We start from the raw sequence: 24,513 nt of genomic DNA on the forward strand, positions 1-24,513 counted from the left end.
AATCATCCAGGACATGGGTGAGAATATGCACACTGATTTGAAAATGTAGAACTTTGGTCAGTAAGGAGGAACTACTTCTACTTCTGGTAGATGTGTATTATTATTTTATGGTACATCCTCATCTGTGAAAGCTCTGAAGATCTGCGCGTTAGGAAGTAATAAAGTGAGAATGTGATTGACAGAGTGCAGGATTCTTTCTGTTTTCTTAAGTTTTCGTTCCTACGCACCTGTCAGTAAGACTCTCTGTTATACAGGAGCTGTCATAATTGTTTAGCTTACATCCTCACTGAGTGAATCACCTACATGCATTACATTTCTACACATCTTTGATTTTTTTTTGTAATGGATTGGATTAAATGGCCACAACCGTAAATGTAGGGAAATTTGTCTCATTTTCATTAAATACTGTATGTGATAATGACTTGTAAACATCCACAACAGTTTGCTAAAGGAGAATGAATTGGAATGAGGCTACTAACACAGATAAATCATTAGAAAGAGTTTTAAGTGCCTTCACAGAACCATGCTTAAATCAAGGCAGAACAATGTCGTGGTGCTGTAAACGTTTTATTAATGCACATCAGGAGGATTTAAGCAAACATTTTAAACTTTTCCTGAATTTTGGACTTTGGTACAATAAATAAAAAACAGTACTCTGTACCTCTTTCAATGCTACGGCAAAAAGAAAAAAGTCCTAGGCACACAAAATAGAATAATTTTTGTCTTTTTTTAAATAAACAAACTGCACACAATACTCGTACAGAGAAAGTCATTAAACACTGTCTGGTTTTGCTGCCACAAGCCAAATTTCAGGCTAGACAGCATATACATATATATATATATATATATATATATATATATATATATATATATATATAATATATATATGTGTGTGTGTGTGTATATACATATACATATATATATATATATATATATATATATATATATATATATATATATATATATATATATATATATATATATATATATAATATATATATATATATATATATAAATATATATATATATATATATATATAAATATATATATATATATATATATATATATATATATATATATATATATACATATACATATATATATATACATATATATATATATATATATATATATATATATATGTATATGCTGTCTAGCCTGAAATTTGGCTTGTGGCAGCAAAACCAGACAGTGTTTAATGACTTTCTCTGTACGAGTATTGTGTGCAGTTTGTTTATTTAAAAAAAGACAAAAATTATTCTATTTTGTGTGCCTAGGACTTTTTTCTTTTTGCCGTAGTATTGAAAGAGATACACATATATACAATTAATGATATTGTAATGTTTTATACGTGCTGTTAAAAACATTTTGACGTATTGATACTCTTGACAACTGCAGTAGACTAAGTATCCTAGTTTACTCTTTATGATTTGCCATGGTGCAGGGGAATGCCATAGTGGTGTTAAGGACTCTTTGTGAACAGTGTCCTTAACACCACTAGACAAGAATGCTACATAGAGCAGCTGCTACTTTAGGCTGCATTCACTGTGCTGAATTAGTTATTTGTGTAGACAGAGAGGGGATTTTTCTCTTATAATGCTTTTTTCTTTTTGTTAGTTGGTGATGATTTCATTTTAGTCTACTGTCATGGTGAACTGCAATTCTAGGTACTGCTTCTTCTATTCATATTGTCACCATCAGTGTAATGCCACACTGGGGCTGTGCGAAATAATGAATATTTATAAAAAAAACAACAACATATGATCAAAAATAGACCCTTTTAGTGCCAACATCATGATTACTTCTTGGTGTTTGCTGGAGGCGAAACAGAGGAAAAACTGGAGGCAAACATGAATCACCACAGAGTAGCAGAACACATAACTAACTGAAAATGTCATCTTGCTGTGTTGCTGAGCTCCATAATCAATGTAGTAATGACTCAAAATTTGAAACCTGAAATCTTCTATGGCCCACCCAAACCTTTAATCACAAGAAATTAATCATACCAATGAGAAATCCAAGATACCTTCTGGTGTTAATGTGACATGTCACCAAATATGGTGTAACACCAGTTAAACTAGGTCAGATCAATGAAGAATAACATGCAATTCAAATCCCTTGGCTTTTTATGACTACTTTTAAAAATAAATCAGGAACACTTAATTTTAAAATTGTAAAATTGAAACTTAAAAACGTATTTTTCGTGACCTCTCATGGCCCACCAGTTGGCTCAGTTATCAGAAGCGACATAGTGATGTGTCTTACTCTCCTTCACAAAAAAAGGGGAGAAAAAGACAGAAAATCATGTTAAGTAATCTGTCATGTATTGAAATAGACAACAGACAGCCAGAACTCAGCAGACATGATGCTGACCTTGGCTCCTTGTATTCCCTCTGTAAAGACTGCCATATTTTAATAGATGCCTAAATGTTATCACTATCTCAAAGAGTGAATGAAAACCTAATGGGACATGTTGGGCTCATTCCAGAGTTAATGGTGTTAAACTCTGAGAGAAAAGGGGGATTTGGCCCGAGAGTCGAGGAGGAGCCTTTAACAGGGCCCATAGACCTGTGGCAACCTGCCAACAGCCACTAATAGAGCCGTAAAGCAATTACCAGGAAATACTGGGAGAGAGGGATGGAGGGAGAGAGAGATGGGACAAATGAATGCAAGAACGAAGGAAAGGATTTACAGTTAGTTGAGTGGATGGAGAGGATGGAAAAAAGGAATGCGAAATTCATGAGGACAGCAAGAAAAGTGATGGAGGAAATAGGATTTGTGCCATTTGATATGACCATTAGCTGATAATCAGTTTGCAGAGAGAGACAGAGTATTGTATCTCTGCAGATCAGATAGTGCTGACTGCCTGGCTAACCCCCTTGTGGTCCCTAAAACTCTGTTGCATGTGTGTGTTAATATGTTTACAGGATGTTTTGTTTATTTCTGCTAAAGAAACATGTCGGACAAAGTCACTGGAGATGGAAAATGGAAAAACAAGTACATTTAGCAATCGAGCTGTTGAGCCGCATCTTGTTCCCCGCTTGCTTCCAGGCAGATATCTCTTATAGAGGCTAACTGTATGTGTGTGTTTTCAGATTCGTGTGCATCTATTCAAACCAGTCGGAGGATTTTGAATATGCAAAGTGGTACCAAAATGTTTTTTCTCTTATCAGTCTTTAAGCTCAGGACCTGCATGCATTTCTGTTTCGTTCCGTTTCTGTATTGCTCGGAAATCACGATACAGCTTTCCTCCAAATACATTAAAACTACAGAGTATTAAAACAAGAGATGATCCCCTTTGAGAAGATTTGTGTTGTTCTGTTTATAGAAGTCAAAGTGAAAAATATTCTATGTTTGATAAAAATGGATGTATTTTTAAATCACTGTGGCTTTTTCTTGCATTTTCTCTACTGTAATAGCTCATGGCTTATTTTATCATTCCAATGTTGGCACAGATGGAAAAGGTCAAAGTTATTTTATAATAAGTAACAGTCATATACTTGTTATACTTTATTACATAAAACAATACATCAAGCTTTGCAAGACAAAACCCTGTATTACAGAGATATGAATGTGTCACAGGCAGAATAAGGTAGATTATTATAAGAAAATATCACTGGACAAGAGACAGCTGTAAATTCTTTGTCATGTTTTTAAGAAAATGAGGTTCAAAGTCTTAAAATGGGAGCAGATGGCTTGATAAGCTGAATATTTTACAGTGTATATGCATTTAGGTGCTGTGAGTTAGTGTGGGCGACAAAGTGTGTATGGTTTTGATTTTGTTTGTGAGCATATATTGCATGAACATATGAGTGGGTGGCTGTTTGTGTGTGTGTGTGTGTGTGTGTGTGTGTGTGTGTGTGTGTGTGTGTGTTCACTGTTTAAATATCTGCAGGGTGCAAGTGAACAAGAGAAAAACACAAAGAGAAAAATGCTGAGTGCTTCTTTGGAGCGAGCTCACTGTTTACACGCACGATAAGTTACAGAGTGATTAAATTCCCACTGTGCTTTTTTTTTTTCCCCCACTCAGGCGGAACGATGAGGTGACCCACATTAAGATCCAGAACTCGGGCGACTACTACGACCTGTATGGAGGCGAGAAGTTTGCCACGCTCGCTGAGCTGGTGCAGTATTACACTGAGCAACAGGATCTGCTGCGGGAGAGGAACGGCCATGTCATTGAGCTCAAGTACCCACTCAACTGCAAGGACCCCACCTCTGAGAGGTGCAGACTAACTCACACACTAACGCCCACACATGCAAATGAGCTCATATTTGCATACAGCTATGCACTATGTGGATAAAAGAAAAGGATAGACTCAAATATTCATATAAACTTACCTAAGGTTAGCTTGTTATGTTGCTCTTTTATCTAAACTCATTATAACTGTATGAAAGTTTCTTCCTGACCACAGTTATTTTTATTCTAATAGCTTCAGGGTTGTCAGACTGTAAACACTCATTCTGCCATGAGAAGCAGCTAAACCACCTGAGAAATGTTATTAGTGTAGCTTTCAGTGCAGTTACTGTATCCCGTTATCGCCGAAATGCTGTTTGTGAGGCATTTTCACCCAGCAGAGAACAAAACTCTGGGCAAAATACTGAATCCTTCTCATTTCCTGAATTTGATCCTGGCCATGAAAATTGTTACATCTAATACTGTGCAGTTAAACGTCTCATCTTAGTGTATTTCAAACCTAAAGAAGAAGTTTTGAGTGTTAGTGAAAGAAATTACAGAACAAAAGTCTGAAGGGGAAGGCCACTAATGCCAGAACAACCTATATACAGTTCGAAAAATAAAGAAAAGATGTTAGGATAAAGTATTCTAACAGCTGAATATTCAATTATTATAAATGCATATTTCATACTTGCATATTTGTATGAAAGTGTCTGGTGTTGATGCAAATATGTTTCTCATTTTGATGATCTGTCCACTGTTATGGATTACATTGGAATGTATAATATTGTTAGCTCCATTTTAGTCTCCACCAGCTTTAGAAAAATATGTTCTTCTTTAGCTGCAAAATGTTCGACTTTGTTCACCAGCTATTTGCTTACTTTTTTTTTTTTTTTTTAATAATCTGGTGATGAATAGGTATTATTACAAAGTTCCCTGCTGCAGCTAGAAAAGAGTTTGATGAGGTTTCAGAGACTGAACCAAAATAGTAAAGTTTCAGTCCAGAAAATTAAATCAATGAACTGTAATGCTGCAGTGCTGAGAGAAACTGCAAACAAACAACAGTTCTCACATTATACATTGTCATTTGAACCATTTTAACGTAAACATTTTGATTAGGGCAGCTTTTACACAACTTATTTAAAAAAACTGTAAATGCAGTTTGTTTAGAATCATCAATTTAAACAAAAGAATTTATAAAATGTTAATAGATTATGATCATAACAGTGCAATTCCATTGAGAGCTGAAAATAGTGAATGGCCTACATCACCATCAAGTTTACTGTTTAATAGAACAGCTGCAGGAAAGAATCAGACATTAGTTTGTTAACTATGTGCCAGTACACACATGTTTACACCTGTTATTTGGTGGGAGGATGCATTATTCTGTACACATACACTCCTACACATTAAATCCAGATGCACTTCACATCCGCCTGTGTAAATAATGGCGTATTCCCAAAAGCATCTTCAAACAAACTAAGTGGGTGGTGCTGCTGTTTTTGTTTATATGCAGCAAGTGTCCACACGCTAACATCATTCCAGTGAGTATACACAGGTTGGACGCTGCTGTACACTTGATCACACCTACACACCCTCATTCAAATGAGAGACTGAGGCAGCTGGTGTGTTAATGCCAGGAATCCATGCACGCTCTCTCACACATACAGGAAGCATTTTAGAAAGACACGTGCTTATATTTATGTCATCATTTGCAAATTATCACTTTTCAGCTGTCTCGTGCTGAAAAGGTTATGTACATTTTCTTTTCCTACACATTGTGACATCTATCTCAGTTTCTCTTTAGGTCGAAGAACAACTGATCTATGGTTTTGGTGTATGTGGTTTTCCATTCTACATACGTCTCCTGACAGAGCCTCCTACACGCTTGCGCTCACCACACGGGAAAAAAAAAAAAAACGCACACATGCAGGTTTTTCATCTTAACATCAGCAACTAAGTGAGGTTGCAGCAATGGAAGAGACACTTTCATTCTCGAGTAGGAGTCTGCACTCACACTGCACATATAGATCGACATTATATTGAACCCTAAAGCTTGAGGGAGGAAACATATTGTTCAGTTAGTCGAGTTTTAGTCTCAACTCTCTTTACTTGGCTTGATAATCGCTCTGCCTTGAAACAACAGCATCTAGCCCGAGGCTGCTGAGCTTCTCGACCTCCACAGGAGCTGGAGAGGCAGACGGCGAACGCAGCCAGTCTGAAATAATGAACGCTGATGTGTTTTTGAATAGGTCTTGCCTGCTGCATGTTTTTAGTCGCTGTCTTTGTTGTTGTTGTTATGACTGATGTGTAGCTGCTCATTTCACCTTAATAGCCAGTTAATATGACATGATGCCCACAGTAAATGGTCCTGACCCTGAATGTCCTGAACATCACTTAAACTGGCTTATAATCAGTATTTTTTTAGAACAGCCATGTATCAAATGACAATATGTGAAAACAGTTTTAAAGGGGTGGCTCGTAGTGATGAACCTATAGAGAATAATCACCTTCAGCTTTATGGAAGCTTATATTGAGTTTCAGCTTATTGTTTAGTTGTCCTGTTGCAACTTTAATGTTTTAGTTCACTCTCACTGCTCTCTCATGACATTGTTTTTGGCAGCAGCAGGCAGCTGTTTTCAGTCAAAAAACTCTAAAAACCCACTGTTCACTACCCGTTCTGCAGCAAACGGCTGACAGACACAATTAGTCTAGCTGGACACCATAGTGGGACATTTATCTACTAAAGTGCCAGATATTTCCTTCAGAGGAGACCAAAAAACAGAGCTAAAAGAAAGTGAACATACACTTACAGTACAGTGGAGCAATCATTAGCCTCACAGCAAGAAGGCTCTAGGTTTGAATGTTGGTTGACGCAGGGCTTTCGATGTGGAGTTTGTACGTTTTTCCTGTGCTTGCATGTTGCCTCCAGGGGTCCTGTCCATCAAAAACATGTATGATAAGTCAATAGCAAGTCAGTACCTCTGACCAAGGTGCTTAGAGGTGTGGAGTTTGTCCGTGGATGCTGCACAGCGGCTGCCCGCTGCTCCTAATACAAGGATGATGCAGAGACAGAATTTCACTGCACATTGTATTATATATAAATGTCTATGCGACAAAAAACAAGACTCAAAATGAAGGAAAATATAAAGTTCAAATATCAGCTAAAAGGGCCATTTTGTAAGATTTTGGGGGATCTATTGGCAGAATCTGGCAAAAATGGAATATAATATTCATAATATAATTAAATCAAGTACGTTTTCATAAGTGTATAATAACCTTTTAATAAGAAGTATCATATTGCTGTTACAGAAGGTCTTTGTCCACTTCCATGAAGGTCACCACGTTGTACTGCCATGTTTCTAATGTAGTCGAGAGCAGACAAACCAAACACTTGCTCGAGAGAGTGCCTTTTTCCATTCTTTTGAGAATCGCAGCTGCCGTAGTTTCTCCTACACGTTTGGAAGGGGAGGGTGAGGCAAGGCATAGTCAGTTGGGCTACAATCTCACAAATAGAGGCAACTAAATCCTACACACTGTCTCTTTAAATTGTGATGATATGTCAGTGTTGTATCCACAACTTGTTTTTGCTGCCCTCAGGTGACCTAAAAGATCTAAGAGATTTAAAGTTACTAGATATAGATTTGGGAATTCAAGCACATGGGATTACAAACTGACTCAAGAAAGTGTTTAATGTTTTTTAACATGGAAAGAAATGTAATTTACAAGGTGCATAAAATAACATTTTAATATGATTTTAATGTTGAGGTGATATCAGTAGTAATGTAGTAATATATAAGTTTCAAATGTAAGCACAGGATTTTGAGTTCTTAAAGTGTTTATATTATATATTTATGTTTATATTATATATTGATTTATTGATTTTATAATCATATGATAGCATCTTAAGGTGGTTGGTGTGCATGTTCAGTCATTCATTCTGTCTGTGTGTCACTGAGTTTTGTGTCTGGATTCATGTGTTGGTATTGGTCTGTTCTCTCATTCCTCTCCAGGTGGTACCATGGGCACCTCTCTGGGCGAGACGCAGAGAAACTGCTCACAGACAAAGGCAAAGCCGGTAGCTTCCTGGTACGGGAGAGTCAGAGTAAACCAGGCGACTTCGTCCTCTCGGTTCTTACCAACGAGGAAAAACACGAGAATGTGGATCGCAAAACCAAGGTCACCCACGTTATGATTCGCTACCAGGTGAGGTAACTCCACTTGAATATACAGAAATTTAAATTGATGAGGAGGACTTTGTAGATTAAGACAGCCTGGAGGCTTATAATGCCTCCGTGAATGACTCTCTGAGTTCATCACTACCTCCGCATGCTGTTTGAGTCATATATTTTTAAGCAGCTCATGATTCATTTTTGCACTCTAGGAACTCCTCAGGCCAGCTGTAGTTGAACTGTTGACGTTTGTCTCCAGCAGGACGGTAAATATGACGTGGGCGGCGGGGAGAGGTTCGACACCCTGGCTGACCTGGTGGATCACTACAAGAAGAACCCCATGGTGGAAAAGAGTGGCATCGTAGTTCACCTCAAACAGGTAAGGAAGAGGAAAGCAAACATAAGCATCCAGACAAGTGAATGTTTTGCCTACATAACTTGAAAGCATGAATCATTTAAACCACACGAAATTGTTGTTTTCTCGCTTGAAAACTTGTTTTGCTTTGTTTACTAATTAAATTTCCACGTGACAATGACAGCCCTTTAACGCCACAAGGATAAATGCAGCCAACATTGAGAACCGGGTACGAGAGCTCAACAAAGTAGCAGACAACTCTGAGAAACCCAAACAAGGATTCTGGGAAGAATTTGAGGTATGTAGCCTCAAAACTGTCAGCACCAGAATCATTCCAAAAAAAATGTGTATCTCATTATTTCATATTGTTGATCATTTTATAATTTCAGTCATTCTAAAGGCTTTGTGTTCAGCTACTTGATGAAATGAGGCTCCACTTAAGGGCTCAATTGACTCAAGTCATGTGTATGAGAAATAATTGGGAAAGCTGATTAATGTAAATTACTCCTTTGAGTGCCATCATCAACAGGATGCCAAATTTCTGCTATTGGAAAGTGTTTTGAGGGTGAAATTTTCAATAGCTCTTGTATGAAACAGATTGATGTTCTCATGGTGTAGCTAGTAAGTACAGAGTATTTTCTAGACCAACTTTGTGTCGCATAGATGTAATATAAAATGTCATCTTATCTGCCATTTGTTTCATCACTTTTTCAGCCATTTATATTCTATCTATTTGTGAAAGCTTACATCATGTTTTTTCTGTACAGTTATTTGTTTTCTTGTCTATCTGGGGAATTTGAAATGTATTTATGCTGCTTTAACCTTTGAGTAATGATGCTGGTTGAAGCTTATCTTGTGGCATGCTCTTATGTTCCTGTTTTTGTCATATTTATGCAACTGACAGGTCATTAAAGTGAATCATTTCTATTGTGTCACCACACATTAGACTATGAATTATTATTCGGTATTCATTGGCTTAAAAACAGGTTTTTACAGTTTATGTTTGTCATATTTACTGATCAGTGTCTGGTTGGATTGCCTGCTCCCCAGCTACAATCTTTATTGAGGTGATAATCATTTTTCAAATGAATATAAATTGCTTACTGCATCTTCTGTTTTTAAGTGTGGGTGGCTGACATAATATGCATAATATAAACACTCGTAGCTGTCTCATAGATGAACTGCGATTTATTTGTAAATCAATTCAGAAAACGGTGCTATTGGGATATTTGACTGTACATTTAAGAGCTTTTGAGCCCTGTAACTCCATGCAGACATGCTTCCTCTTAGGTTTACATGTGCATTTTTCTTGTTCTTTCACTCCGGGGTGACCCCTACTGTAACGGCCCATTACTGGTGGTGGATGAAGTATATAGATCCTTAAGTTAAAGTAGTAATTTCACACGTAAAAATACTCTGTTACAAGTAAAAGTCCTGCATTTAAAATGTTATGTAAGCAAAGGTATGCAAGTATAATTCGGGAATGTACTTAAAGTATGAGTACTCAGTGTAGAAAAATGTCTCCTGTGACTGTTGTAATATATCATTAAATTAGTATTTCTAATGTTAGTGTAAAAGCTGGCTATTGTCATTGGTTGATGTATTGCTCCTTTTGAATTATTTTTATAGGAGAACAATCGATTGATTGTAAAAATCCAGAAAATAGTGAGAAATGTGACCCAGAGCCCAAAGTGATACCTTCACAAAGTTTGTTTTGTCCAGCCAACAGTCCAAGCATGAACATTATTAACGTTTTGAGTATTTTTTAAGTATCTGGAAGCCAGCATGCTTTATATCTTTGCTAGCTGGCAGTCTTCTCCTTCCCTGCCTTTACTGATGCATCACTGTATATTTTGGTGAATTCCTGCCACCTGTTGATCAGTGGAATAATGTGAAATCAGGAATGTGTAACGTGTCATTAGTGCTACTTGAAGTCTAAAACTCCACAGGAAACCTTTTCGTAATACTTAATGCTTCAATCTGCACATGGCTTTTATGAATAAATTACCTGCATTATAATGGATATTCTTTTGCTTGAAACTCTTTCTCATAGAAATGTCTCATTTTCTTGTCATTTTCCTTTTGTCTTTCATTGTCAATTATCAGGTACTTCAGCAGCAGGAGTGCAAACTGCTGTATCCCCGGAAAGAAGGCCAAAAGCCAGAAAACAAGAGTAAAAACCGATACAAGAATATCCTCCCCTGTAAGTCTTGCAACCTGCTGCCATTTCCTGTCTCTCCAACTTCCTGTGGAAAGAATGACACAAACAGACACCAGACAACATAGAGGCCTCAGCAGAGCATGAAGATTTTGCTTTGATAGGTCACAGCCTATCTATTGACATTATGTTTTTGGGGGGTGGGGGGTGTCAGGTGTGATCTGAGGTTCTTGTTGATGTTTTGTTGTGCATTAATGACAGTTTGACTTTGTCCTTTCAGTTGATACAACTCGGGTTGAAATCAGGGAAGCAGATCCAGATGTTCCTGGTTCAGACTACATCAATGCCAACTACATCAGAGTGAGTCTGTTCAGCATTATACAAAGCCATTAATCAACAACTGTAGATTATCAAAGGATAGCACTATACACAACATTCAGCCACAGCTCAAAATAGTTAATGCAAAAGAATTGTGGATGGGTTAGCTCTGAAGCGATACATCCCTCTGATCATGTTTATGTTTTCTGAAAAGATGTTAAAAAACCGACTATGGTCAGTAACAAGAAGTTCAAAAGTCTTTTATCACTGAAGACATTGACAGAATGTTAACGTTCAGAACACATTTTACAGAGATTTGCAATAATGGCATTTTTTTTTATCATCTAAAATGTGCAAATAACAGCTTATCATCACTCTGGACCTTCATTAAGATACCACATCCAGATTTCTTAGTTGAAAGTCAGAAAAAAACTTGCCTCACACAGGTCTCAAACCTGAGACTGCTAGACTTAAGTCCTGTGTGTAACCAATTCATCCACCACATCTTTCTGCTCATTTGGACCCTTTATAATACATCACGTGACTTCCTAAAGCCTTTCTGCCAGAATTTCTAGGGAGCTTCCTGGCAGAAAGGCCTGAACTTCTTCCAATACTGCAAATCCCAGTGTTAATCTCCTTTATACATCCATGATATATATATTAGTCAAAGCTGCAAACTTGGACATGTGTGTTAGCCTACAGAAGGAAGCACAATTTCTTATTTTATGTTAAGGTGCAGAACTTTACAATCCATTACAATGTCCTGGAAAGTTTTTGTTTGCAGCACAGTCTTGTGTTTATGACATATTATATGAAACATTAAATGAGCTGAAATAACATTTTTGTGTAGACCAGATTTCACCTACCAGTGAAATATGACATAGAAATGACTGTGGAGAAATGCAGTTTGACCTACAACAGATCAAATTATCTAAATTTTGAGACACATCAATGTTGTAAACGCACTTTAGCTTGTTGAAAAGAAGGTGAAAAGAGGTCTTTGACATTTAGACCAAATATCACCCATTTTTCAATGAGAAATCAACAGTGAAATCCCAGTAGGTGCTCACAATATCTCAACTTCAGTCAGTCTGTCAGTCAGAACAGATGATTTCATCTTAAAACAACCACTAACAATTTAAAACCTTTTTATTTCTTTATTTGGTCTTTACCTTACTCATATTGGTGAACGTTTTCTTCAAGAATTGAAACTATGTGAACATGTCTGTATATTTAATTTTATCATCATGTAGCTCACATTACAGTATTGCAGTACTTGTCCTATGTGAATCTGAATCAATTGTCCCAGAGTCAAAATACTTCATTCGGTGAATAACTGTCCACGCTATACAGAGTATGCATGAAGAGGGGCGCCACATGGACAAGGGCAAAGTCTTCATCGCCACCCAAGGGTGCCTACAGAATACGGTCATTGACTTCTGGAAGATGGTATATCAGGAGAATACACACGTCATTGTCATGACCACAAAGGAGGTGGAGCGAGGACGGGTGAGCGATTATCACTAAATACACTGTTAATGTTAACAAGTATGGTTCAGCCATGGTCCTGTGAAATATTCTGATCACTTCTATACACATTAATATTAAACTAGAAACGTTAATTAATTAAGTAGGAATGATTTTGTACATTATATTTCCAAAGCAAGTTGCTTATTTTTCTCTCCCCAGCTCTTTTTTGTTTGCTTTCTTTATCATTTACTCCTAAACGGCCTCTCTGTTGTCTTGAGATTGCACTCCTTTGAGCTGATTGCTGTTGATTGCTCATAATGATGGAGATCTGTGAACTGAGGCGTATTCACTGAAGGGAGATTTAACATTTTGTGATAAGAGCATGAGCAAAATACCCCAAATCTAAAACATTCAATCTTAAAGAGCAACTACATGGAAAAAGTTAAAGAAAAAATAAAAACAGAAGGACACAAAAAGTCCCTAAAAAGTTAATTTGACAAAAAACTGATACGGTATCAGTTTTGACCTTTACAAATCTGCACTGCTCTGCCAACCATTTTGTCCTGTATTTCTAGTTGAGTCCTTGATGGCATTAGCTGATTCTGAGAGAGAGGGGTGGATATGTGTAGTAAGGATGATGGGTTTGTGTGTGTAAGGTGTGGGGGTGGGGAGGGAGACGGCTGACAAGGATAGTATGACAGTTAAGCCGATTGGAAAGCTGCTTGAGATGAGCTGGTTCTTTCGATTGTCTAATACTCATCGCCCTCTTCTCTCCTCATCTTTTCCTCTGTTTCTCTTCTGTTTCAGAACAAATGTGTCCGTTACTGGCCGGACCTCCATGGCACCAAGGAGTTTGGGAAGGTGCTGGTCAGGAACGTGGATGAGCGGCCGGCACAAGACTACATCCTGAGGGAGCTGGAGGTGACCTGTCTGGACCGGGTAGGGCAAGCTTTGTGCTCAATCAGAGCTGACCCACTGACCTGGGGTCACATTATCTAACGCCTCACACACACACACACACACAATCCTACAGCACGTGCTTGTGCTTACAGAGTAGTCCACGCACTCTCTTAAGATTTCTTCTTTTCATGCATGTCCTTTTATACATAAATACAATAAGTAGTAAATGAAGGAAAAAAACTAAATGTAAAACTAAAATACAAAACTATTCTGCATTATGTTCTGTACAAAAAAAAAAAAATAATCAGACAACATATACACCAGTATCGATAGACACTAATATAGCTGTGTAAGGTCAGTCTTATGCTGATATCTGTCTGGTTCTAATTTGAGTGTTTGGATATCCAGTCTTGGTGTGGGTAGAAGCTTGCAGGTGTAATGTCTTAATATATAACTGTTCAAAATCCTGTAACCTCACAGAGGTGGAGGCCCCAGACTGGTGAGCCTGTCTGAGGTCACCTCAGCAGTATTGTCTCCACACAGTGTCCCAAGTGATGCTTCTATCCACCCTTAATGTTTGTGTTCAGATGAATTACAGTTCAGTTAAAGAAAATCAACCATCACTTGTTCATACTCAAATTAATCAATCATAATGTTAACCTCTACCTGTTAGTGTTGTCAAAAATATCGATGTATATTGATACTGAAAATTTGAACTTTCCATAGTTTGCTTTTTTGCAGTATCGATACTCCAGCACCAGTTGCACTCTCGCTGTTTCTTCTCTCTGACTGCGAGTTGACACACATGGCTGCAGTGCCCACGCAGTCTCACCTCCTCTCAGTTACTCACAGTGCTGTCTTCTTCTCGTCACTTATCTCATTTCCTATATCCGTTGTCATCTTGTAGAGCCTCGTTATATTTATCTTTTAATAAAAATCTTAACCTTAAAAGAAATTTTATGCTGTCAGTGTTGAGTACCAAATATCAATATTTTTCCAAATATTGTATAGCAATTGGAAATTGAGTGTCATGACAACACTACTAATTAACTACCTAATGAAGACCACATGTATAGTGTGTTTTGGGGGCATTGTGTAACTATTACAGTGGCAGTATACAGGTTTATTAGAACACCACAACTTTAATACCTTAAGGTTCTATTCCTAAAGCAGACACATTTGACTTAACTAACTCTCTGCATTTTTGTGTCTCATGTAATAATCACTAATGATGCAGCATAGAGTCTTTTAAAGGCATGTGAATGTAATACACTTTACCTACCAACAATGAAACTTTATGATGAAGCATGCATTTTTATAGATGCATCAGTATGTTAGTTCACTTTACTAACAAATACAACATACAACTTATAATACTGCATGGACTTTTACCATAATATCAGTACTTACTACAGTCAGTCAATATCATCTATAAGACACTTGAACTTAAAATTCATTGTAAGTCACATTTATGATATTTTGTGACTGTTGATGTAGTGTATCAGAAAGTACACCTGTTAAGAGCGCTATAGTCATAAAGCATTGTGAATGTGTTATAATTCTCTCTGAATGCCCCTAAAATGTACAAAATTGTGGTCTTCATAGAAAGTGTTAGTAAAGTCTGTTTTTTAAATGTCTATGTTTTATTTTGTCCACAGGACGTCCGCTGTAAGAAATTAGGGACAGAATCCACAATCCTCATTTTGCACAAAAGCTCATTCCAGTAATCGAAGCTGCTCAGTTGCATAATTGTGATGTTACTAAAAAAGCTAGTTTTAGTAAAAAAGCCAACATCTGACTACTGCAGAGTATCCCTCTGTTATAGTACAGCAATGAACAAGTCCCAACACAAAGAGGGAATTTTGTACTGACTGTGACTTTGGAAAATAACCACTTGAATTGGCTAAATAAAACTGCTGAAGCATCACACTGGCTTTAGGTGAACTGTGCAAGGTATGTGTGAACTGAGGATTTTCTCCCCTATTTCTTATCGCGGGCTCATGCCGTTTAATGAACATTGTAGAGGAAGGAGGAGGAAGACACGTCAGCATAATCAAATTCAAATATAACACTGCAAGACATTTTTTACTTTAACATCAGCTCATCATCTTTTTTGCTGTAATTTTCCTGCAGAAGGAGCCTCCAAGGTACATCTGGCACTACCAGTACCTGAGCTGGCCAGACCACGGGGTTCCCAATGAGCCTGGCGGTGTCCTCTGGTTCCTAGAGGAAGTCAACCGCACCCAGAGCACCATTCCAGACACTGGACCCATTGTCGTCCACTGCAGGTATACAGCAGGGAAATACACTGTTTTACAATATGAAGCTTAGAATAGCTTAGTTTGGATGAAAGCAAAAATAAATGTGTTCTGAGTTTGTCACACCACAGAAACATGTGTTATTAACCACCCTGCCAAATTTGAATGATTATAAAAATTCCCAAGTAAATAAAATTAGGGTCCAAAATGCTGTTGCACTCTAGTTTATGTAGTGTTAGGATCCGTATGGCTCCAGATCATCACTGAGCCACATTTACAGTCTGTCTAAAAAATCCTAAACACAGAAACAGTTAAAAGATCTAAACACACAATTCAATACAACATAGTTCTCAGTGTTTTCACGTTTTCAGCAATTTTCTAACATTTTACACAGACCAATCCAATATTATCAATTGATCTATATCATCATCTTTATGATACACCTTTATTTTGAAAATTCTCTAGTATATCTGTGACACCATGTCTGGAAGAGTTCACACAAAGAATTGTTAAGTTGCTTTGACATAAAAATAGTGGAATGTGTTAAACTGACTCATTATATCATATGATATCAATCACAGACCTCTGAATTGAATTGAATCATAAACGTATCGTGGCATATTTTGTGATATCGGTAAATATTGTATCACTGACCAACTGTCCTAGTCCTATCCTGTGTACACACACATGTATACACAATGGCTATCAGCCACTTCACCTGAACCACAAACCTCACAGTAGTGTTACTGCTGATGAAGACGATTTCAGTGGGGTCGTAGAATAATCCTGTTTCAGTTCAAATACACACATATTGTACCGACCTTGGTAAAAGTTAATTGATAAATATATATTCAGATTCAGAGACAAGCTCACACACTGTCAGACACCACATGTTCATTTGTCTGGTTTCAGTGTTCCAGTGATTTTCTGATGGCTAAACTCATCTGTGGGTCACTGTTTGTTCTTTTTCTCCATGTTGACTTAGTGTCCCACGAGATGGTCAAACTGCAGACAGTTGAAACCTGAAAAAATGATGAAATTAGTATTTCCTGAGATAATATATCAATTGGCCACTTGGGTGCGCTGTCTGGGTAATAAGTCCTCACAAAACGAACACCTGTATAACTAACTATATACATGGTCACTATACACCGACCACCTTATCAAAACGTGAATTTCATACTAAGTAAATTAAAATAAGTACATTTTTCTGTCATGACATCAATGCCCCAGTGGCCCGTCTCCCTTTCAGTGACATGATTATCATTAGTACACACACACACAGACTTTATAATATTTAAAAGTAATATAAAAATATCTAAAATGATATACAGCATAAATCACAGCATTAATCCCAAGTTAAAAGCACTTTATTTATTCATTAATTGCACTTAAACTTCCATGTTGCCACTTGCAGCTGTGTCAGCATGACCACTAACTAAACAGCAAAAACTATTTGAAATGTCACAACCTGGTTTAGTTCTGCTGCAGTCAGGATGTGCTCCTTGATATAATAACACAAAATCACAATTTGGCATTTGATAAATAAATAAAATGCTGTTTGATGTCCAAGGTTTGTCACTACTTCAGATTTATCTCTGTGGTACACAGTGAGTGTAGTTCACCAGAAAATCATTCCTGCTACATTGTCGGAGTACGCAGTATCTGATGTCGTTGTTATGTTGTTCATACACTGATTTTAAATGATAAATTTTAGATTTTATGTGAACTGTGAGGAATGATCACTTTTTTTGTGGAGGGGTAGTTATTGAGATATTTATTTCACAGTGGACGTTATGGGACTACCACTTTTAAACATGTTGATAGCAAATGAATGTTGTAATAGATTTATTTGCATTTGATGTGCTTCCCTGTATGTCATCATAACAAATAGACACCATCATGGACATTGACAGAACACATGTAAACTCATTAACTTTAATGATGAGTTGTCTGCTGATAAATTAATGATGCAATTGTGAAAAAAAATATTGAGTTGGACAGGGTACTGTAGCAGATCTAACAGCATTTTATATGTGACACAAGGATAAATTCACATCAGTTTATTGCTGCTGACAAGTGAAAACCTAGAATTCATACCTGAAGACTCTGATGTGTTACCTTTATTATCGTTGTCTATTTTTCACCTTGGCACTGATGTTTAATTTCTTCAGTTGTAGTAAATACAGATAATGGCTACAACTAATGATTATATTCATAGTTAATTAATGGGTCGATCATTTTCTCAAATAATAATCGTTTATATATAAAATGTCATTGTTTCCCAAAGGTCAAGGTTATATCCTCAAATGTCTTGTTTTCTCCACAACCCAAACATATTCAGTTTATTGTCATAGAGGAGTAAAGAAACCAGAAAATATTTACATTTAAGAACCTAGAATCAGAGAATTTTGATTGATAATCGATGAATCAATATTTGTTGTAGCTCTGATACACATGGTTTGACTTTGCACTCTGTTGTCCCTGCAGTGCAGGCATCGGCAGGACAGGCACCATCATCGTTATCGACATCCTCATTGACATCATTAACCGCCAAGGTGGGAGACTCAGATATGAAACTGTCACACTGGATTTTTTGAATATCTTTTTGCCTCGACTTACCTCTGGGTGTGTGTATGTGTGCTATGTCCTAGGTCTAGACTGTGACATCGACATCCCTAAGACCATCCAGAAGGTACGGCAGCAGAGGTCGGGCATGGTGCAGACTGAGGCCCAGTACAAGTTCATCTACATGGCTGTGCAGCAGTACATTGACACTGCTCAGAAGAGACTGGAGGAGGAGCAGGTACGCTGCCACATCAGAAGTTCACGTCACAGTGGCTTCCAAAAGAAATAAAAATATATCACATAACACTTTTTGACACAGTAAGGAAGTCTTAAACCTCTTCCACTCCTCCCCTCCGTACCATAGACCCATAGGCATGGGATCTTTTAGGGGAGATAGAAGATCTTAACTTAACACTACTATTCAGAATCAAAAAAGATAATAGGGACCAGAAATGAATATTATGTGTCCTGCAATGACTTCATTATATTACAAGGAGAAGAGGGCTAGATGGTGAAAGTCCAGGAGTGACCTTATTACATCCCATAAACCAATCCCTCCCCTGTATAACAGTATCTTTTACTCCTGATGATTGCATTTATAATTCAGAAATCATAAAAGTGGTGTTTATTTGTCAAAATGTGTCACCATCAGAAACTTTTGTTTGCCACAGAGCTTATTTTCTGCATTCAATGATACCATTTATCACGTGGATTTTGTGTGAAATCTAACCATTTTTGACCACCCGAGAAGTGATAAAAATGGTCAACAATTCCTCCAAGGGACACCAAGACCTTGACGAATCATGCTGTGATTTGGTATCAAAAACTTTTACAAGTTGGAGATTTGTGACAAATACAGTGTTTCAAGTTTAAGCACTTCCAGTGCTTTTTAGGGACCCTAGTATGCAGGAATATTAAATAACAGAATAGGCTTTATACTGCTTACAAATAAAATACTACAGGGTTTTTGACCAAAAATCTCCCCCCCCAAAAAAAAAAAAAAAAGAAAGCAAAAACTGGGTATTTATGTAAAGATTAGACTCTTGGGTAACCCATTTTTATTCAAATATCTTGAGATGAGAGGTCAAGGGACCGGCAATGCCAGCTTTTCCCAACTTTGTATCTTCACTCTACCATTAAATCCCAAGCTCACAGCAGCATCTAGTACAGAGTTGAGGAGGTTAAAATATTTATGTACGATGTGTTTGAGCTCACAGTCTGAAGGCCAGTACTGTGTGTTATGTTATGACAGTTAGAGCAGTGATGTTAACTATCTCAGTAAGTGCTGAATGCCATCTGGGACTTTGTCGAGGATCTTGTCCTCTAAACTGAATCTGCCTCTCATCATGTTGTCACTGTGCAGAGGAATAAGATGAAGGAGAGGGAGTATTCCAACATCAAATATCCCCAGATGACCAACTCGAGGTCCAAACCCAACATGGCATCCTCGCGCTCTTCTTCTGTGTGAGTAGAACACATACAGTGATGCTTATTAAACGTGATCGCAGAGCCATGACAGAAAATAGGTTGGTTAATATTTTCTCTGTGTTCTTTCAGGTTGACAAACGATGATTCTTCGAGTGTGTACGAGAACATAAACTTTAAAAGCCCTCAGACATCTTTTAGCAGCAACACCAGGAGGTAAAACCATCGCCGTGGACTTCCACATCTCTCTCTGTCTGCCTCTCTGTGAGTACTTCATGAATTTTATTCTGCAGAGTTTGCATTTGCTTTGTGCTGTGGCAAAATACACTCAGCCACTTATGTTTAAAACCACCACTTGTTGTGGTGTTTTTCTTCTGCAAAAGTGAACAAACGTGTTGGAAAAATAGAGCTATGATTTAGCTGAAACTTAAAGGTTCCCTGTGGAGGTTTAGACCTCTAGTAGCACTATGGACCTGGGTTTTTTCCTCTATGAAACGTGGATGTAAACAAAACAGGATTTAAAGTACTTGCAAATCTTTTATATGGAAGGAAACACACTAGACTCCACTTTTTCCCTTAAAATGAGAACTCAAGGTGCTGTGAAAGCTTTTCCACTGCCACAAGAGAGCTCAGTTTCTTCCAGCGAGTCAGATTCATTCTTCTTTTTATTGTGCTTCAAATTATAGGGTGGCCAGAAGCATCTGAGCTCCCTTAAAAGAAAACCTGAGCTCTCCTTAAAGCAACAAAAGATTTAATTTAGGTTTAAATTATAATCAACCTCAGTTCTCACAGGCTCATTCTTTTCTCTCTTGCACTGATTAATAAAGCAGAGACCAGCCATGTTAGTGGGAGCGAGTGAGCGCTGGTTTGGGGTCATCAGCACGAGATGTATACTGAACAGTGTTTTAATCACCAGTGAATGTATTTAAAATACACATTTCTGTCAGCAGTTCTTTGTGTTTTAAAATCTTTGTTTTAAATTTGTTTCAAATTATAGCCTAGCACTCAGTGATATAGATTAGTGTTGCCCTGTGTGTTTTTCATGGTTAAAACTTTCAAGTAAAACCTCTTTGTATTTATCTGAAAGCATAATTTTGATGTGCACTTTGACTTTGGACCTCTTGACTTAAAGCCTTTTAAACGTGTAAGGGACAGTAGTAGGTAATTCAAGGCAATTTTAGTGTTTTATAGAGAGAGATAGGTCAAACAGAGTCAGGGTGCTGCTGTTGTGCATGTTGGCTCACTGGAACGGATCTGTTACACTAAATGGAATGGGACCTTAATTTATGTCACTGGTAACACTTGTGTTTACCCTCTTGTTTCATGTTACTATCGCTACTGTGAAAAAGGACTATACAGAAGTGAAAAAAAGATACTTTTTACTGCTATTTATTAGGGCAAATTTACTCGTCATGGTGTATTTTTCTGACTGTTAGCTCTCTGGCTATTAGCTCTATGAAAAAGCTAATAGCCAGAAAAATCCAGTATAGTATCAGTATATCAATATTGCTTTATCTGCCAATAAATAACAAGAAATTGTAGCCCTGAAATGACAAATATGTGTATCTGACAAATGAACTGATTTAAAGGGATGTGTACTAAGAACCGGTGTCTAAATTGACTGCTGCTGACTGCTGCATTGTTTTTGTTTTGCAGTTGTTCGTATATAATTCAAGCATTCAATGTCAAAGACAATTCATGTCTATTTTTTTGCACAGGCTATCATCATGGCTGTCTACTTTTATTTTATTTTATTTTATTTAAGAAGCAAAGCAGAAGCAAAACATGATTTTTATGTAAAGAAAACATGTTGTACATATCAGATAATTGTAATTTTTCTGTTTTTAAATATTGTGATACATACTGTACATTGGACTTTTTATTGTGATTTTATTTTACCTTGAAACCTGCTTTTGGAATCGTTACATCCCAGTTGCTATCAGTATTTATTTAGCGTTACATTAACAGCTAACAGGGCAATACATTCAAAAGTGTGGGCTCACTTTACTGAATTTAGTGAAAATGCACCTAAATCCATGAACTCTAGAAAAAAAAAAAGAAATTCTGCAAATAAGAAATAATAAAAATGACTGGTAAATCATCTCACATCTTTTCATGTCATGTCAGTATTTTTGGCACCCAATTATGGCATGTAGAATCAGTAACAGTACTGTACTGATTGAAGCACTTCCAATCATTGAACAAAAATCATTTCAAATCCAAACACACATGGACACCACTGTAGAGTCTGTGCTCCATCTCTTTCTGTCTAGATAATCTGGCAGGTGTCGTGTATTCAGAGCAAAAGCTGCTTTTAGCTCCATATCATGAATTACATCAGATCCTCGCGGCCATGATTCAAAGTGACACCAACCATTAACTCCACTTGTCTGCTTGTCTGTTCCTGTTTGCTTCAGTTTCAGCGGAGGTGTCGCTTCGTCAGTGCCTGACAATCCCTCAGGGGAGGAGGGAGCCTGTTGGTCTGACTACACCCCACATCAGTGGACCCTGCTTGGGCTGAAGGCAGCGAGGTGACCCCTCCCCTGCTGCTGCCGTCCGGCTGGACCTCTCTGTTTGGAGTCAAACCTTACCCTCCGTAGAAAGGAGGACTCTACAGCATAGCGCGCTCACTCAGGACCCTTGTCTTCCCTCTCTTTCTCCCCCCACCGCTTCAGCCTCTCCTTCTCCTAACCAGCTAAAGTGCCTTATCACAGGACATGTCTGTAATCTTGCCTCCTAAAACTCGCTGTTACATCTCTGCAGTTACTACTTCTCCAAATCGTGGAAACTCAAGTTGACGTAAAAAAAACCCCGACCATTTTGTCCTTTAGGTGATGGACATTAAACTTGGAGTCTGCCCCAGCCTGAACTGAACTGTACCGGACCCAAGAAGAGGTCAAAGCTAAGCTGTTTGTCTGCTCGCTGTCCCTCTTTCTCTGTCTTTGCTGGATTCAAACTTCAGACTGTTTTTGCTGCGTTCTGTCTCTCCAGCTGTGGTGGTTATTAATGTGGCTGCTGAGTGATAGTAGGGGCAGTTACGTAACTTGCTACAGGACCCTGGGGCACAGAGAGGGCAAGCAAGCCCTCTTCTACAATAAATTTTGACATATTAATTTTGGTAAAAATGGTCCCGCTTTCAGTACAAACGCAATCAAATTGTGTTTTTGTTTTCTACTTTTCTATTTTTTTTGTCTGTCCCTTTTAATCGGCTTGTTTTCATTCTTGGTGTTTTTGTTGATATTGTTGGTTTCATGGTTGTGTAACATTTGAGATGTTGATTTTTTTGGACATATATACATATATATATATATATATTTATAAAGAAGCATTATGTTTAAATAGATCATAAGCAGCATCCCCAGCACTAATTTTGATTTACTGGTTGATAGTTTTTGATAGAACGGGTGGAGAGGATTCCTGAATGGTTGGTTGGAGTCGAGCTTGGCTTCGTTTTGACTGGCTGTCCTCGTTAATCAGCAGGTCTGACGCGCTTCAACATCTGTCGGAGGAGATCGTCACAAGGAGACAAGGGAAAGGGGGAGCGATTACAGTGGGCCAGATGGCCATCTGCCCGAGATTGAAGAATAGATTTGTCTCCAAAAAGTAATTTAGAAGATGGCCATAATCCAGGCTTGATGATAGCGGGGCGAGTAAGCCGGTGTCATTGATGTGATAAGGAAGACGGTGGTGCGGCGGAGCACCAAGCCCTCTGCGCTGTCTGGCAGATTGTTCGCTATTTTTAGCCTCCAGGATCAGCACCAAAATATCCTACTCAAATGCAAGTGTAGATACGTTGATGAAATCTGACCTTCTCGTTTAAAATGTAATGACTTAATAGTCCTGAAGACCTTTAAAAAAAAAGTCTCTCACAATCAAATCACGATAATGTGTGTTCAGTCTATGTTTTTTATTATTGTTAAAGGGTAACATGGGTATTTTTCATCCTGAACCTTTTTTCCCCTGTTTTTGGAAGTAAATAATCAAGACAACAATTTTTGAAATTGGTCCTGTATTGAGGGACAGCGCTGCAGCCGGCAGAAGCAAAATGTAGCTACAGCATAATTAATCTGAGCAACTGTGCACTGTCAAAGGTCATCCACTATAAGTACCTGTTTTTGTCACTGTCAAGTTGAGACCGTCAATATAAGTGTCAGACAACATTAAGGAAACAGGGATAGACGTTTGGTTTGGTTTTTTTGAAAAAGAGTAAGATCCTTTTTGTTTCATCAGAAACAGATGCTTTATCACTCTGTTCAAAGCCGCCAGACTCCATTTACAAAAATTACAATTTCCATATACAAAAAATTTTATCTCTCTGGTCTACCACTTCCTCAATCAGTTTTTAAGCCTTTAAAACAGCAAAAAATACCCAATAACAAAAAAACACCAAATTTATATAATAAAAGAAACAAACAAAACCTTTGGTGGTTTTGTTTTGCCATGCAATAATACAAACAAACTAACCATCGAGGTAACATTAGACCATGGACATAAACTTACTGCTTATGTCAACGGAGGCAAGCTAAGTTTATTTGTATAGCACATTTCAACAACAGGGCAATTCAAAGTGCTTTAGATAAAATATAAATGGCATCAAGACAAAATGTATAATTTAAATAATGTATATATAATGCAATATAAAACTTAAATAGAAAATAAAAATAAGATAAAGCAGGAAACTAAAAGTTACAGCGCAGTTTAAGATATTAAT

General features: G+C 37.5%; 1 protein-coding gene across 3 annotated transcripts in view; it reads left to right on the forward strand.

Moving 5' to 3' along the window:
* ptpn11b (protein tyrosine phosphatase non-receptor type 11b) overlaps window positions 1–23,994 on the forward strand; it is a 50,980-nt gene extending 26,986 nt beyond the window's left edge. For 2 of the 3 annotated variants that reach the window (XM_084721706.1, XM_084721709.1), the window contains exons 3-16: window positions 4,032–4,226; window positions 8,192–8,384; window positions 8,610–8,729; window positions 8,890–9,003; window positions 10,812–10,908; window positions 11,144–11,223; window positions 12,535–12,690; window positions 13,459–13,590; window positions 15,685–15,839; window positions 18,300–18,367; window positions 18,464–18,615; window positions 19,741–19,841; window positions 19,935–20,066; window positions 22,220–23,994. In XM_084721706.1, coding sequence (XP_084577832.1) covers window positions 4,032–4,226; window positions 8,192–8,384; window positions 8,610–8,729; window positions 8,890–9,003; window positions 10,812–10,908; window positions 11,144–11,223; window positions 12,535–12,690; window positions 13,459–13,590; window positions 15,685–15,839; window positions 18,300–18,367; window positions 18,464–18,615; window positions 19,741–19,841; window positions 19,935–20,022 — 1,651 coding nt within the window. In that variant the 3' untranslated portion in view covers window positions 20,023–20,066; window positions 22,220–23,994. The remainder of the gene's footprint in view (window positions 1–4,031; window positions 4,227–8,191; window positions 8,385–8,609; window positions 8,730–8,889; window positions 9,004–10,811; window positions 10,909–11,143; window positions 11,224–12,534; window positions 12,691–13,458; window positions 13,591–15,684; window positions 15,840–18,299; window positions 18,368–18,463; window positions 18,616–19,740; window positions 19,842–19,934; window positions 20,067–22,219) is intronic. The other variant, XM_084721708.1, reaches the window with a different exon arrangement.
* The last annotated feature ends 519 nt before the right edge of the window (window positions 23,995–24,513 follow it).

Source organism: Lutjanus erythropterus, chromosome 6 (genome assembly GCF_056507025.1).
Source record: "Lutjanus erythropterus isolate fLutEry1 chromosome 6, fLutEry1.hap2, whole genome shotgun sequence".
Lineage (NCBI taxonomy): Eukaryota > Metazoa > Chordata > Actinopteri > Lutjaniformes > Lutjanidae > Lutjanus > Lutjanus erythropterus.